The 17,141-nt window shown below is 32.3% G+C and overlaps 2 protein-coding genes across 2 annotated transcripts; one reads left to right on the top strand and one right to left on the bottom strand.

Moving 5' to 3' along the window:
• Positions 1-203: 203 nt before the first annotated feature.
• LOC122593971 lies at positions 204-2,050 on the bottom strand. Its single transcript, XM_043766446.1, has 3 exons — positions 1,835-2,050; positions 1,235-1,367; positions 204-587 (listed from the first exon to the last, which is right to left on the bottom strand). Exons 1-3 carry the CDS (start codon positions 2,017-2,019, stop codon positions 531-533), a joined length of 375 nt encoding a protein of 124 aa, XP_043622381.1. The 5' UTR covers positions 2,020-2,050; the 3' UTR covers positions 204-530.
• An 8,756-nt stretch (positions 2,051-10,806) lies between these two features.
• LOC122591333 (delta(8)-fatty-acid desaturase-like) lies at positions 10,807-14,517 on the top strand. The gene is made up of 2 exons (XM_043763593.1): positions 10,807-10,929; positions 12,885-14,517. Exons 1-2 carry the CDS (start codon positions 10,878-10,880, stop codon positions 14,237-14,239), a joined length of 1,407 nt encoding a protein of 468 aa, XP_043619528.1. The 5' UTR covers positions 10,807-10,877; the 3' UTR covers positions 14,240-14,517.
• Positions 14,518-17,141: the final 2,624 nt, after the last annotated feature.

Genomic DNA, 17,141 nt, shown 5'->3' with positions numbered 1-17,141 from the left:
AAATCACAGTAACTCCATCGTTGCACAGATTCCTGTAATTACAAAATTGTATAGCTAATGCAGGACAATTTAATAGAGCAGCCTCTTGGAACTAATGTTTGGTTTGAAGTATTGCCAGGCTTAGGTAGAAGTGTAGAACATGTTCCATGACCATCAAGTAAACCAAAGTATCAACAAGCTCCTAATATGAAACAGATTTTACATGAACAAGAACCAAAGCAAATTAACCAAAATTACAATTGTAGTGCTGCCTGAAAAAACAGCAAAATGTTTAAAAAAAAAATACCCTACTCCACTTCACTTACGTGTCCGCCCACCACCAGTTGTCATCCTTCCCATACAAGTTATAGGTCATAAACCTAATAAAGCAGCAGGACACTAGAAGTCTCAGGCCGTAGAGCATTCTGCAGCATACAAGATTTGTACATGCACAAAGAGCTTATGAAGAGGAATTTATGATCTGTTTGCTTTTCAAATCGGCTTCTGTTACAAACAAAATTGGTTCTTTTGGGTATGCAGGTTGCAAGGCTTCAAGCAGGCTCATAAAGACCCAGCATATGACCATCAAGACCCCGCATTGCAGCAACCTGCCAACAAAAGAAAGAAAATTTGAGGTGTTCTTGGATTTTTCACAGAAACGCTGAGATTGTTAAAACGTTATTAACGAACTCATTTTCGTTGCTTTTGCCTGGGTATAAAATAGATGTGGTAGCTTTGACCCATTTACATACTTGTGAACGGGCCAACCCAGGTTATATCTTATCTCTAAATCTCTAACGTGACAAATGAGTAAAATGGTATCCAGGAAAGAGGTCAAATACATCAAAAGTCACCTATGGTATATTTGCTAGTGGTTTAAGTATAAACATCCACCTTATTACAAAAACCAGATCACTCTTTTGATTATATATCTTGTTTGATCATATTTGACATACAAATCACAGATACAAAAAAAGTGTTGATAAAAAAGCACAAAGAGTATTACGGGCCAATGGACCGCTATTGGTGCATACAAAATATTTCCCACATTGACATCAATCAACCCGTCGGACCGAGCACAGAGCTAGCGCTTTTATAGGTTATAATTGCTGTCTGCCTAATACAATACAGAATGGACATGATTTTTGATCTCTCTTAGATAACTTTAAATGTTATGAACGAAAAGTTGTAAGCCATGGGCTAAGAAAATAACCATATGCAATGAGCACAAGTTGAACAATGGCAGTAGTATTACCTTCCCATGGACCTCATATTTGATAGGGCCGTCCATCTCTGCACCTAAAGCCATGAGTTTAGTCACACTACTGTTAATGTCTGTTACAGTGAACGATAACAGTGAAGAGTATCCTTTCTGAACTGCTATCTCGCTGCAAATAGTGAATATCTAATCAGAAACTGCATACTTAACATTTGGATTAAATAAAAATGTCCAAAACAAAGACTAGGGAGCACACTTTATCAGGTAATGTTTATTTATAACTTATCAATGTCTTTCGATTGTTAGTTTGGTTTAACAAATGAATATGCGCGCGCACACGCAAACTGAAAGGCAACCACATGTTTTATTTTTGTATTATTATTTTAATTTTTGGACTACAAATGGGCTCAAAACTAGTAACATGGATTACAAGATAGTCCTTTGCTACTTGACTAAATATAAAAAGAGAAACATAACAAACACAGGTGTATTGTATTCATTATGAACAAAAACTTACTCAGATTTTATAAACCCTAAAAATGTACTCGAAAATTATAAGAGCTATAACATTAAATTAAACAAGGAAAATTAAATTATAAGAGTGTATGAATATATTATAAGGAGAGTGGAAATAACTTGGAAGAATGCATGAGAGCGAGCTTGAGCGGGCCGGATTGGAGTTCGGCCCAACGATGGGTGCATACATTAATGCTGAAATCAAGTCCTTGTTTGTAGAAATTAGCAGCTTTTGGTACATCTTTGTGTAATTGTAGTATCCATCTAAACGACGCCGCCGTTGCAGCAGCGCCACCGCCCACCATACTTGATTTGTACTCGTATTGTAGATTGTTATTTAATAATTATTTGTTTTTAAAAAAAGTAACATACGAGTATTATTTATTTTAGAGTTAATTGCAAGATTGGTCCCTGTGGTTTGTACAATTTAGCAAGGAGGGTCCCTTTTCGAGAATCGTTGCAATGGGGGTCCCTATTTTGAGAATTTTTTGCAAAATTGGTCCCTTTTTGACGGATCCATTAAAGGTGGCCGTCAAGTGTGCACGTGTGCCGCACGTGTGGGGGTATTTACGTACTCTCTACCCCACATGGACCCCCATTGCTAAAATGAAAAAACCACAGGGACCAATCTTGCAACTTTTTTTAAAATTCATCACTAAATAATACCTTTTAACTTTTCCAAAAAAAAAATTTTTTTATTAAATTATTAACTTAAAGATAATTTTTAACACTTTTTATCTTTTCATGATTATTTGTTGTTAAAGAACTAAAAACATATAACCACTAAAAATTAAAAGGTATCATTTAGTGATGGATTTTTAAAAATTGTAAGTTTATAAAACTTTTTAAAAAGTTAAAAGATATTAGTTAGTGATGAATTTTTAAAATTTGTAAGTTTATAAAACTTTTTAAAAATTAAAAGGTATTATTTAGTGATGGATTTTTAAAAACTGTACGTTTATAAAACTTTTTAAAAAGTTAAAAGGTATTAGTTAGTGATGAATTTTTAAAAACTCTAAGTTTATAAAACTTACTTTTTAAACTTACAATTTTAAAAACGCACCACTAAATATTTAAAAATTTGTATAAACTTACAAATTTTAAAAATCCATTACTAAAATAATAACTTTTAGCCAATGATGATTAGTCCAACTGGTCAGAGGCAATCTCAGGTTTTACTCAAGGTCTTGAGTTCGATCCCTAGGGATGTCAAATCTTGGGGTTTTTTCCTTCGAATACTTGTAACGGCTCATGGTCAACATCTCGTTGTCCACGGTACGTGCAAGGTTTCACCATTATACGGTGAGGTTTCCGTGATGTTGCATACTGACTGAATGTTCGAAAAAAAAATAACTTTTAACTTTTTAAAAAGTCTTATAAACTTACAATTTTTAAAAATTCATCACTAACTAATACCTTTTACAAAAGTTTTATAAACTTACAATTTTTAAAAATTTATCACTAACTAATACCTTTTAACTTTTTAAAAAGTTTTATAAACTTACATTTTTTAAAAATCCATCACTAAATACGAGATGTTGATCATGGGCCGTGATGTCGCATACCAACTGAATGTTCGAAAAAAAAATAATAACTTTTAACTTTTAAAAAAGTCTTATAAACTTACAATTTTTAAAAATCCATCACTAACTAATACCTTTTACCTTTTTAAAAAGTGTTATAAACTTACAATTTTTAAAAATCCATCACTAAATAAAACTTTTTAATTTTTAGTGGTTATATGTTTTTAGTTTTTTAACAACAAATAATCATGAAAAGTTAAAAAGTGTTATAAATTATATTTAAGTTAATAACTTAATAAAAAAAAATTTGGGAAAGTTAAAAGGTAGTATTATTTAGTGATGGATTTTTAAATAGTTGCAAGATTGGTCCCTGTGGTTTTTCCATTTTAGCAATGGGGGTCCCTGTGGGGTAAAAAGTACGTAAATACCCCCACACGTGCGGCACACGTGCACACTTGACGGCCACCTTTAACGGATCCGTCAAAAAGGGACCAAATTTGCAAAAAATTCTCAAAATAGGGACCCCATTGCAACGATTCTCGAAAAGGTACCCTTCTTGCTAAATTGTACAAACCACAGGGACCAATCTTGCAATTAACTCTTTATTTTATTATATATGAAACTAATTAATAATGGCTGTGAATTTGGGCTCACGTTTTTTTACTAATTTGGCCCAGTTCTGATATGGGCTATTGGTTTACTGATTTAGTTAGTATATTACAGATAGATTTTCATGGATTTAAATGATCCATTTGGAACATAAGAATGACCAAGTCATAAGCAGATGAGAAAATAAAATTGACTTCGGTTTTTTAAGTCTCTTCTCCTTGCAAAAAAAATGCGGAGTAAATCTATTTTTATGTACACTCTTTTGATCCTTCAAATTCAAATTGAAAGAAATTGAATTCGTTAGAACTTAGATGTTTGGAATTGTATCACAAAGACAAGCCAAAATACAAGCACAGTAAAAAAATAATAATACGAGTAATAAATAATGTTGGATATTTTAGTGTAATTGGGTTAACTTGTTTGATCAGTATTATCATAATAATACATCATATAGGATTGGTGGTACGGAGTGCACACCTATTTTAATTTATTATGACCTCCCTAAGGTACGGGGGTCCGGGGGCAGCGCCCCTGGAAGCGGGGTCCAAGGGGGCAGAGCCCCTGGCTGGGGTTGAGCTGGCTAAAAATCCCTAACAAGATAGTAAAAATTGCTATAGTAAAAATCCCTCCGAAAAATTAAATTTTCGGAACTTGAGGGACTAAAAATGGCAATTTCGAAACCTGACAAATAACTGCCGTTTTGGTGGATTTATACAACCCGTAACAAGATTTCTGATCATTCTCTTTTTTTCCTTCTTTCTTTCTGGTTCTTTTCTCTCAAATAAAAAACACACAGAACGTTCTTAATTCTCTGAATTGTATCCGATTGAATAGTTTTGGTGAACCGCCAAATTGATTCAATCTGAAAGTGATTACACGCCTTTCAGAGTTTGATTATATCCGATTATCTGTTCGTTATTCACGAATTTCCCCAACAAATAATCAAGACTGTATATATAGATGTAGATGGAACAATTAAGCTTAAATAAATTTTGAATTGCCTCGAACCGTGTCTGTTCTGAAGAAAGACAAGACTTTATATCTACATGTACGTACGTGTCAACCACCATGTCCCGTAAAGTCCTTGTGGTGGCGGGTAGTATACAAAAGGTGGCCATCCTAACAAAAAGTCGAAAACAGGTGTAAAAGTTAGAGTTAAGGGACGAAGCTAGCAACCATGAGCCATCGAACACAAGATCATATACGGAGTATAAGATAAAATTCTGATTCCAAGAGAAGTTTTCTATAACCTTCCTTTTTCTTACGAAAAATGGCCAAATTATTTCGTACATCAATTTCCTTTTCAAAAGAAAAACAAACAACTTGTATAAAAAAAGTGGATAAGAAAATTTTTTTAAAACGAATTAAGAAACATATCAAAACACTACACATTCTAAACATACAACACTTACTTTTGCTATTAATTTTTTTTTTCTAACTAGCTAATTAACCCGAGTTTAATCCGGACAGTTTAAATTAAATTTTAAACGAAAAAAAAATGTAAAAAAAATATATGTAATTTTTGTTATTTAATACATCATAACTTGGTTTGGAGATATTAAATTGACTAATATAATTTTTATATATAAATATTTATTGCATTAACAAAACATAATAAGACATTTCCAATCATAATTAGAAATTTAAAATAAGTATTATGTAATTTTTTTTTATTTAATACAAATTGACTAATATAATTTTTATATATAAATACTTATTAAATTAACAAAACATAATAAGACATTTCTAATCATAATTAGAAATTTAAAATAAGTATTTAATGGACTATTGATCTTTAAAAATATTCAATACTAAATATGACATTATAATTAATATAAAAACATTTTGAAAAGAAATATAGGCATGTCACATAATACTTTTTAAAAAAATAATTTTAGAAAATAATTCTCTTTTATTATATATAGTGAATTATATATAGTGAAGTGATGCACTGGTCATGAATAACAATTCATATCAATTTTTATTTTCTTTTTAGCATATTTAACTTAAATAACCCATTTCTATACTAACTTTGATCATAGCAAGTATTATCAGCTCATTCACATATAATAAAAATAAAAAATAATATCACTTTAGTTATTCCCGAAAAAAATACACTATTTATTTCTATTCATTTCAGTACCATATGTACTCCTTGTTTATAATAACAGGTTTTAGATAAAATAAAATAAGTGTTAAAGTAAAACAAATAAAAAAATAAATTTATTTTCACTGAAAATTACCTTGTATCATGAAAATTATCGTGCATCAATTGTTTCGTGAATATTCGTGTATCAATTTATCCATGATTTAAGGCTCAAGATACTGTCTTATTTATTTTACTTTAATACTTGTTTTACGATACTTAACCCTAACATAACATAAGTTTATCTTTGGAGAGTTCCTTTCGTGTTGAACAAAGCTTTTAATCAAACCGAGATTAAATTGTATATACTTTTTAGTTTTGGCGTTTAGTAAAAAAAAGTTGCTTGCGGGCCTGCTCGAAGACGTGTCCAGCAAAGGGTATTGAGATTGACTCGTATTGGCAGATCCCGTTTCTTGTTTTCTTTTTCAGTTAACCAAAGAGTTATACAATTTAACCGATATATACCCAACAGTCGGTTAACTATCCATTTAACATCAAGTTGGATTTACCACAGATTTATGGCTAGTGGGAAAGAACCAATACCGGCCACACTTGGTTAGAAAACCATAGGGCCATATTTTACACCACTTGGCACAATTGACTATGACCATTGGTCATTTTTTTCCAATTTTACAAAGGAAAAAGAACATGAAAATTATTATGTGGATAGAAGTGTTTCAATAAAAGTTGCTTCGTAAGTCGTAACACGTAGTCACGTATAGAACAAATAGATGTGATGAACTGATGATCATGGATTGTAGGAGAATCATTATCTTACTTTATTTTATTCTCATTCGGTACTTCGATTATGACAATAATAATAATCAACGACTAAAAAAGCACCAAACTTACGAATTCAAATGGAAATCTTCTTTTTGTTCATTTGTAGACGTACAATCAATGAGATGTGAAACTCTTAAGTATATTGTTGCATCTAGGTCGGTCGATCTCAACCCAACCCGAAACCCAACCCAAAAAACGTCAGGTTAGGGTTGGGAATTTTCGACCCACCAACCTGTCAACCTGAATAGGTTGGGTTTGGGTTGGATTGTTGGGTTGTCAGATCGACCTACCAACCTAATTTCTTAAAAATAATTGATTTATATATAATATCTTATACTCCACTATCTACTTATCAATATGCCCTATTCTCATTTTTTATATATCTAATCTAAAGTAACTTAACATCTAAAATAAGAGGAGGATTCAAAATTTTATGAGATGCTACATGATGTCGGGTGAGACGACAAGTTTATTAACTTTGTGCCAAGTTCTAACAATACTCTCGTATTTCTTTCTTTTTTGGTATTTTTTGTTTTCAACGTACACATCAATGATAGAGCTTTATATTGGTTTATTTTTCCGTTATATATATATATATATTTGCTTATCATGTCAAATGGATTGGGTCATGGGTTGACGGGTTGTAGGTCTGGGTTGAAATTTCTGACATGAAATTTTTAGTGAGTTGGGTTAGGATTAGAGTTTTTCAACTCGACAACCTGTCAATCCAAACTCGCCAACCCAAACCCGAACTCATTTGACAACCATAGTTGCATCAAATATATGATTTGTTTTATTTACAAGAATCAAACACATATGGCACGGAATAATTGTTTAGACACTTGTCACTTTGTGATGGTTAATATAATTAAGAATTGTTAGCTGGAAATATATATTCGGCTTATGGTCGTAAAACTTAGGGTCTTATCTAAAGTGGCCTTTTATTAATTCATTCTACTTGACAATTTGACATGATTCTATTTTGATAACCATTTACAGAAGTACATAGCATGTTATTCTAGCATCTTTTACTATTTAAGGGTGAGGGTATCACCACCACCCACCACTCACTCATCACTCACTTTTAACCAATCGCATTATGTCATCTCAAATTCATTACTCACCTACCACTCACCCAAATTTTGTTGTCATCACCACCACTCACTACAATTTAATTTTTATTTTTAAAACTAAAGTTTCATTAAACATAAAAGCATTACATAATATTAAAAAAATATAAAAACATTACACAATACTAAATAAGACGTAAAAAACATCACATAAGATTAAATAAAACATTACATAATAAAATGCGTAAACATAACACTTGGAATAGTCCGAGGCCACGGTACTATCACCGTTGTTGCGGTGAATGTAGCGGTAGGGCTCAGGAGACCATACTATGTCGTCGGGTTGAGGAGATACGTACTCCTTTCCCGGGTCAGAGTAATAACGTACATCATGACCACCACTGACACTACCTTGCCAGAACAGTCCGTGGTCTATCGTGGATGTCAAAGTCGTAGAGGCGGTGGTAAAATGAAAAATAATTTGATTCAGCCCATCCATCTTCTGACGAAAATGCACAGCATACTCACTTTCATTGCGTTTAAGAAGCCGATTGGGAGCTTCAAGTCGGTCGATCTCAGCTTGGTAAGCCGCCTTGTTTTCAGACACGCTCTGAATGACGTTGTTGACTACAGATCGGTGTTTGTCGTCGTTATTCATGTGTATTTGCATCGACATTTTTACATCCCACAAAGTTATATTTTCAATGTTGTTTGCCATGTTTGAAGGGAAATATATGAATGAATGAATAGATAAATGTGTGTAAATATGAATATGTGAATATGAATGTGTATGTATGAATTATCGGGTAAAAGAGTGTTTAAATAGATATAAGGGGATAAAAAAAAAGAAGTAAAGTGAAACGGTAACAAATGCCGCCAACGGTCACAAAGGACTCAAGCACCACGCGAGTCGAACTTCCACGCAATTTGTTAGAAAGAAGAAAAGATTGCGGTGATCAGAAAAAATCATTGTTTCCCGAAATAAAAAGATATCGACTTTGGCAGCAAGCAAATAGATTTAGTTTCCAAATTAAAGTATCAAATGTTGTATAAGCCTTACAATCTTACTTCCGTTTTCTATATCAATTGTTAACACAATTTGCATCACGCGTGGGTGGTTAGGGACCGGGCGGCGGTGTGCCACGCGTGGTCACCACCCACGCCACACCTTTCACGCTGGCGATGCGAACCCCTTAAGTAATATATAATAAAGCGACCAATTTCCAAAGAAATAGAAATGGAAATGTATAATATGGATATATGTAGACAAACCAAACAAATAAAAACAGAACTTGTTTATGTTATGTTCCTCTAACTTTAACTAGACTGAAGAATGAACGCAAATAGCTTAATGGAGTTACGGAGGGACTTCATTTCCTCATGGCCATTTGTTTAGATTTTAATTAAGGAAACAACTAAATTAAAATGAAAATCAAATGAAAGGATAATTATTAATTTAGGTCAATTGATAAACATAACAAAGACTAGCAAAAATATCAAATATCCACGTACGCACGTTTATATAATAACGAAAGTATATATAGTGCCAATTGTTTTTTTCTTATGTTTGTTTTGCGGATCGGTCACTCAAGATCTTTGGTTTCTACCCAGACTTGATGAAAAAAACATGATCACTCCTTAATCCTTATGGACTTGTTGAGAATGATTCTAGTCTAGTTCGTGGCCTAATAGAAGTGGAAGACGCTCTGGTGAGATCCTCACAGACATGCAGCAAGTTTGATAAGTATCGAGTGACATTGTTTTTTCGACCCGAACCAAGGAATCCTTTAGATGTGTACCATTTTTGTTGATATACCACGTCCACGGATATACATGTATGTATATATACTTCGAAAATATTAGCAATTGAAAACATAAATGACCGTATATAAACATTTTACCCGTATATAAACATTTTACTGAACGAAAAAGGTGAATAATATATATATGTGTGTGTGCGCGCGCGCGTTAATTTAACCAAAACAAACATGCTTTCTTAATGTTCATTCGTTACTAATCAAAACGAAAAATGCGTTTCTTTTAACTCTTTGACACATACTTTATGCGTTTCCAACTTTATTATTACTCCGTATTACATATGGTTGAGGAGATACATGCAAGGCTATAGACAAATTTCTTATAAACAGTGGAGTGAGATGATTATTGGGTTTATAATTTATGAACAAAAAATTCTCTAAAATAAGATAGTGCGTTTTGGGCTATATATGAAAACTGACACTAAAAACATAAGAAATGATTAAGTCTTCTAACTAAATCTTTTAATTTTTTTTTTCTAATTATAAGATTATGATATATGATGAAATAAAAAGTTGAGATTAAGAAACAAAATAACTGGACTACCATGTCATAAAAATTTTAAAAAAACTTTTAAATTTTTTTTTATCATTTTTCTAAAATATATATCTTCGGAAAAGTCAAACTAGGAATGTGTACAAAATTTTAAAAAGGAAGTAATAAAAATAAGGAAAAACACAAGAGCCACAAAGGTAAGTAATCTATGGGAGGTGGTGTGGGGGGTGGTCCAAACCAAAAACAATGTGTTATGGAAAGACGAGTAAAGTGGTAGTGTGTATGCTTGCTTGCTTGGTGGCAAAGGAGGTTTACAAACGCATGACACCCTGTGATGTGCTTGCCTGTTCACTTAACCTCCTCTAGATATTTTCATTTCAAAATTATATATATATTCAATATCAACCGTTAGATTTATCTATCATCTTATTTTATTATAATATTATATATTTTCTTCTTAAAAAAAAGGATATATATATAAATGTTTGCCATTGCGCTGTTATCAAGGGTTTCAAATTAAACAGAAACAGATTCGTATCAATTTCTCTCTCCAAATTGCATTGCTGCCTTCCTGCTCATCCACATTGTGGTTTTATATTACATTTTACGTTTATATATAAATATTTATATATATTTTATCTTATATATAAATATTTATATATATATATATCTATATCCTATCTTTCTCTCTATATAAAACCATCAATCACTGTTTTGTATTGATGTGTGAAGATTCAACTATGGTTTCTTCTCCTTCCATTGCTGGCGTTGAAGGTTTGTATATCTAATTTTTAATTTCTAAATCCCCCCCCCCCCCCCCCCCCCCCCATTTATTATATATTTTCACAATGTTGTTTAAAATTTGGTTTCGTATATGTTTCACCCTTTGTTATATAGCTGATTTTGTTTCCTATTTTCAGATCTGAAATTTGTATTTCTATAATTATATATAGTTTATATATCTGTATATACCAGATCTGATTCTTTCGGAAAAGGTATCCCTGCTTTTAGGATTTTTTTGGCTATTAAAAGATTAAAAACTTTATGTCTAAAACTCTAATAATTTATTGGAGAATTATTGTTTGATAATAAAAAAAAAAAAAGCTAACCCCTAGGAAGGTTTTTCTTTATGGTTTAATTATATATTAGATGATGAATAGAATATAGTGGAATAGTATGAATAAGAATCATATTGACCATATTGTACTTAGTGCATTAGTAGTTGTACCTTCATATAGATGGCTGGCCACTTATTTATAAAAATGTTTCTCTCAAATTAATAGTTATAAAAATGTTTCTCTCAAATTAATATTTATAATGCATTAGTAGTTGTACCTTCTTATGGTTGTGGAAATGATACATTAAGCCCATATGTATATTTTTTCCTTAAGTAAAGTTTACAAAGTTAATAATTACAAGTATGGACTTAAGTTTTTTCAAACTCCAATTATAGACCTTAAAATGTTGATTATTGAAAGCTTGCCTTATAAACTAAGATCGAATTTGAAGTAGATGTCGCTTGTTTGTAATTTCTTCCGTGATCGACGCAGGCTGTTGGGTTAAAGGTGAAAAGGGGGAAGACTGTCTGATGTAACCTAATATGGTACCAGTAATTATATGATATTAGGTATCACCTACCAAGTGTGTTTGTACTAAGTGTGTGGTATCAATTGATTTTAGTTTATGTAAGATGAATTGTCAATTGTGGACTAGCATAAAACGACATCTTATTTCTGATCTAATAAGCCGGGTAAAAGTTTCTGCTGCCCACTTGTTGGCTACTTTGAAGACCCACAAGTATGAAGTAATTCGTAAACCTTATAATAATTAGACACCTTGTTTACCCTGGACAATCTTCTGATACCCAAAAATGCATATCAAGCATTTTTTTCACAAAAAATGAATAGATGCGTTATATTAACCGAATGCGACATTAATATGAATTTATAGGATCCGAGTTCTAAAAATCAAAGTTCTTTGACCAGTAGCAAATGTTTTCAGTACCATAATTAGTACATTAGCAACTATTGTATGATCCCTCAATTTCATGTGTCTACGTATTTAGAATTTATAATCTGATGGAAATTTAACTAGTTTAGGCAAATGGCCATGCATGGCACAAAGTTCTGTCTGAACATGGGTTGTTTTTGTTGCATTGCCTCGAAGTTATTATTATCCTATTGTTTTTAAGTCTGATGTAGAACCGCCGGGCCTGCTGAACTATCCAATTAAATGCTATTTAGCCCCTTAAATTAAATATCTACATCCCACTGACTATTTCTAGTCAAGAAAGATGCCATCTTATTTAAATATAATATCTATATGTCGACAATCTTCTGCAATTATTGATAATACTGTTTTGCCTTTAATCAAGTCAAAAGGGCCCTTGATATAGATATTGGATTTTGAACATATTATGTATATTTTGTAGCTGTATAGTGAATAAATCATGTATAATTAGTATATGATGTGTGTTGATGTTCACCTTTTTTATGCTAGTTACACTTATATCTTGTTACTCTTGTATACTGGCTGGATAACCTTGTAAAAGGTTAGGTTATTGAAGAACATCAAGATGTTGATATGCTCAAAACTTAGAATTTTTAGTTATTTGTTTAGTTATGTATAAAACAACATCGTTTTTGTAAACCACCTTCTTATTAGCTTCGATGTGCGTTACTTATATATGGAAATTTGATTGTATTTGAGATGTTACTTCTTTTTTGCAGTTTTGAATTCAACTGCAGATGGAAAGAAGCACATTACATCCGAGGAATTAAAGAAGCACAACAAGGCTAGTGACCTCTGGATTTCGATTCAGGGCAAAGTGTACAATGTTACAGAGTGGGCTAAAATACACCCGGGTGGTGATATTCCGCTCATGAATCTTGCTGGTCAGGATGTAACCGATGCATTTATTGCTTTTCATCCTGGCACAGCTTGGAAACACCTTGATAAACTCTTCACTGGGTATCATCTAAAAGATTATAAAGTTTCTGATGTGTCCAAAGATTATAGAAAGCTTGCTTCTGAGTTTGCAAAAGCTGGGATGTTTGAAAAGAAAGGGCACGGTGTGATTTATTCACTTTGTTTTGTATCGTTGCTTCTCTCTGCTGTTGTATACGGGGTATTGTTCTCTAGTAGCTTCTGGGTTCATATGTTGGCAGGGGCGTTATTGGGATTAGCCTGGATGCAGATCGCGTATTTAGGTCACGATGCGGGTCATTATCAAATGATGGCTACTCGTGGGTGGAACAAGTTCGCAGGAATCTTTATCGGGAATTGTATAACAGGAATTAGCATAGCGTGGTGGAAATGGACACATAATGCTCATCACATAGCTTGTAATAGTCTCGATTATGATCCCGACTTGCAACATTTACCCATGCTGGCGGTCTCCAATAAATTGTTCAGTTCGTTGCAATCTGTATTCTATGGGAGACAGCTGACTTTTGACCGGTTGTCTCGGTTTTTCGTGAGCTATCAACATTATTCTTATTACCCAATCATGTGTGTCGCGAGGGTCAACCTTTATCTCCAAACATTAATATTGCTGGCCTCTAAAAGAAGAATCCCTGATAGAGGCCTCAACATTCTCGGGACCATCGTTTTCTGGACTTGGTTTCCGCTTCTTGTGTCATACCTACCTAACTGGCCAGAGCGAGTCGCGTTTGTTTTGGTTAGCTTTTGTGTCACCGGGATCCAACATGTTCAATTTACACTGAACCACTTTGCAGCAAACGTGTATGTGGGTCCACCAACAGGTAACGATTGGTTTGAGAAGCAAACGAATGGGACCATTGACATCTCGTGTTCATCATACATGGATTGGTTCTTTGGTGGTCTACAGTTCCAACTCGAGCACCATTTATTTCCCAGGTTACCTCGCTGTCATTTGAGGTCAATTTCTCCAATCGTTAGAGAACTTTGCAAGAAACACAATTTGCCATATATGAGTCTGTCGTTCTTCGATGCCAACATAAAAACACTCAAGACACTAAGAACTGCAGCTATGCAGGCTCGTGATCTAACAAACCCTGCTCCCCAGAACTTACTATGGGAAGCTGTCAACACTCATGGTTGAGTTCATGTTTATTAAACCTTTTCACCCCTACAATCTATCGATGTACTACTCTCATCTATTATGAGCGTTTTTGGTGCTCTGTTTTTGTATTGTAATTCTAATTACGGATCTTGTTTATTTATAGAGTCTGTCTTGATTATCATCTAGTATGTTTTATTCTTATCATTAGTGCTGTGTTTATCATAGCATCGGAAGCGCCCTGTACTTTCCAGTTTGAACTAGTTTCGGAGATGATCCGTTTCATTGGGTTAGGTAATTTTAGAATTATGTTGGTTTTCCCTTTGGTTCATTGACCATTTGAACCACCATGATCTTATTTGTCATGAATCTCGTGGTCATCTATTTTTATTTTTTTTCATAGCCACTGTAAATATTTCGTACTTCGTAACCACTTATATACGCGTTTGTCTTACTTAGAGCTAGAATCATGATCCATTTGGTATCATGATTTATATGCTGTAAAAGCACGTCGTACACATGATCACATGACTTAGCGGATGTCTCGAACCAATCTCCCGTCTGATTGATTGTGCGCTTGTTTGAACAGACATTTGTGCTGTAGTCCTCCGATTCTATGACCTGGTTCCAGTATAAATTATTTCAGTTCGAACAAAAAACATAAAAGACCGTGGATGCAGGATTTGTGACTTGTGACAGTACCCCTATAATTTATGAATTTTAAAATTTCAAATGATTTTTTTACTTGATAGTAACTTAAATATTGAAGTATTTGACTAATAAGAAGTAGCAAACACGTTTAATGTTTAAAAAAAAAAATAGCAAACACGTTTCATGTTTAAATCACTCCGTGTAATTTGCAAGTGGAATATAGGTTTATATGAATAATCGATTAATTATTGGCGCCACAAGAATAATCGTTATACTAGCACGTTACCTGCACAATACGGCGGTAATCGTGGCAACAACGATGTGGTGGTGGGGGTGACTGTTGGTGATAAATAAAGCATATCGAGTGATGTTGATAATTGATGTAAATGGTTAATGGAGATATTTTAAAAGATAAAAGATTGATAATGTAATTTAATATTTAATTTTATGGTGGTAATGTAGATGAAATAAATTTAAAGAGATACTAAGTAAAAGTATTAAATATTTTTCAACATTTCTAAAAAAAAAGTATATTATTTTTATAACATAGTATAGAATTATAAATATGCAGTGAAAATGAATTTCGTAATGCTATGATTAAGAGAGAGAGAGAGATGGTATACGTCTTTTTCCCAAAACAACAACAGTTAAATGACTAACATCATTATGTGGGTGTGTTGTTTCAACTACTAACATCATACAGGGTTTGTTCTCATGTGTTAGATGAGTATATACAACGTTGTTTGGGTTTCTTACAACATTTATATATGGTAAGATTCGAACTTAAAAATCCTTAAAAAGAGGAAATCAAATTGTGAAAAATCCCCCCACCCCTAGATACCAAATGGCATATGGTATACGTGTTAGTGCCAAATCATATGTAGTGTCTACTCTGCCAATAAAAAGAAATTGTAATTGCAGGAAGTTAAAACCTCAATATACTATACCAAGATTTGTTTCGATTAAAGATATAGAATAGTTTTAAAATATATTGAAATATTTTTCAATATTTCCATCCTTATCAACACCAATCAATGTGGCCTTCATTTGGCCGCCCAAACCACCGCCCTTCTTTACAAATTCCACTTTATTCGGTGCTCTCTTCAAGTTCCATGTTCATAAATAGCTATTCTTGTCACTAAAGCTGGAATACTTAATTAAATGATCATCATAAAACTTTATACATCAAAAATCTATATCAATTTAATGTTAAAAGAGTATCTTTTGGGCAGTAAACATAAGGAGTTTCAATATATTAAATTAAAAATTTACACCAAATAATTCATTACAAGTGCATAAATAATTCAAATAATTATTTGATGGTCTAGTTTTAATTTTTAACTTTGTCTCTATTTTTTTATGTAACCAAATAATTATTTGAATTATTTATGCACTAACGTAAGTAATGAGGTAATGAACTATTGAAATCTATGTTTCTAACTTTTTTTTTTTTTAAACGGGCAACAAATTGAAAACATCATCAATGTATATAAATTTTTTTTTACAAATCTTTAATCAATGTATATAAATTTTTTTTCTTCAAATTTTGTGTCAATAACTCAATATCAACAAGAAATGGTTACTTGGACTACCTATGTGGACCGACTTTGTTATGATGGCTATGTCTGGGAGTGGTTTTTCAAAGAGTTTTCATAACTTTTAGTTTTTTATTTTAAACTAGAAGTCCTCAAATTGTTAAAAAGTTTGTTTGGATGTAACTAGATTTTATTTAAAAGAAAAAACTCTAAAATGAAACGCTACAGCGTTTCAGAAGCTTTAGCTTTTCGTTGAAATTTTTATTATTTTAAAGTTAAACAAATATTTCTAAAAGTTACAGCTACATATCAAATACATTTAAAAAATAAAAACTCTAGTTAACAACTTTATTTAAAAGCTACAATTTACAGCTCCAACTAAAAGATACAACTACCTAATTTTGACAAACATACCCTATATGTCATACTAATAACTTCTTGTTTTTAGTACTCCCTCCGTCCCAATTTAAATGTCCTATTTTGACTTTTGAAGTCTTTCTTTCGTAACTTTGACCATAAATTGTTTCGTGTGTGTTATACGATAATTGATGTAAAATATATGGATAGATTGAGTTTTAGATGTATTTTTCATTGATATAACTTTCATTATGTATTATATTATACAAACAAAAATACGTACGGTCAAAGTTAGAGTAGAAAGACCAAACAAATCAAATTTGGACATTTAAATTGGGACGGAGGGAATAAATAACAATTGTTTGATATTGTGATATTTATTGGGAAGCAGCATGGTTGGA

The sequence above is a fragment of the Erigeron canadensis genome, chromosome 3 (genome assembly GCF_010389155.1).
Source record: "Erigeron canadensis isolate Cc75 chromosome 3, C_canadensis_v1, whole genome shotgun sequence".
In the NCBI taxonomy this organism is placed as follows: domain Eukaryota; kingdom Viridiplantae; phylum Streptophyta; class Magnoliopsida; order Asterales; family Asteraceae; genus Erigeron; species Erigeron canadensis.
Note: the sequence above shows the minus strand (reverse complement) of the source record. Positions and strands in the feature narration are given on the sequence as shown.

Coding starts and splice junctions, on each gene's coding strand:
- LOC122591333 (XM_043763593.1), top strand. CDS start 10,878: ATGTGTGAAGATTCAACTATGGTTTCTTCTCCTTCCATTGCTGGCGTT. Junction 10,930..12,884: donor TTCCATTGCTGGCGTTGAAG/GTTTGTATATCT, acceptor TCTTTTTTGCAG/TTTTGAATTCAACTGCAGAT.
- LOC122593971 (XM_043766446.1), bottom strand. CDS start 2,019: ATGGTGGGCGGTGGCGCTGCTGCAACGGCGGCGTCGTTTAGATGGATA. Junction 1,368..1,834: donor GCTCTCATGCATTCTTCCAA/GTTATTTCCACT, acceptor CACTATTTGCAG/CGAGATAGCAGTTCAGAAAG. Junction 588..1,234: donor AATATGAGGTCCATGGGAAG/GTAATACTACTG, acceptor TTTTGTTGGCAG/GTTGCTGCAATGCGGGGTCT.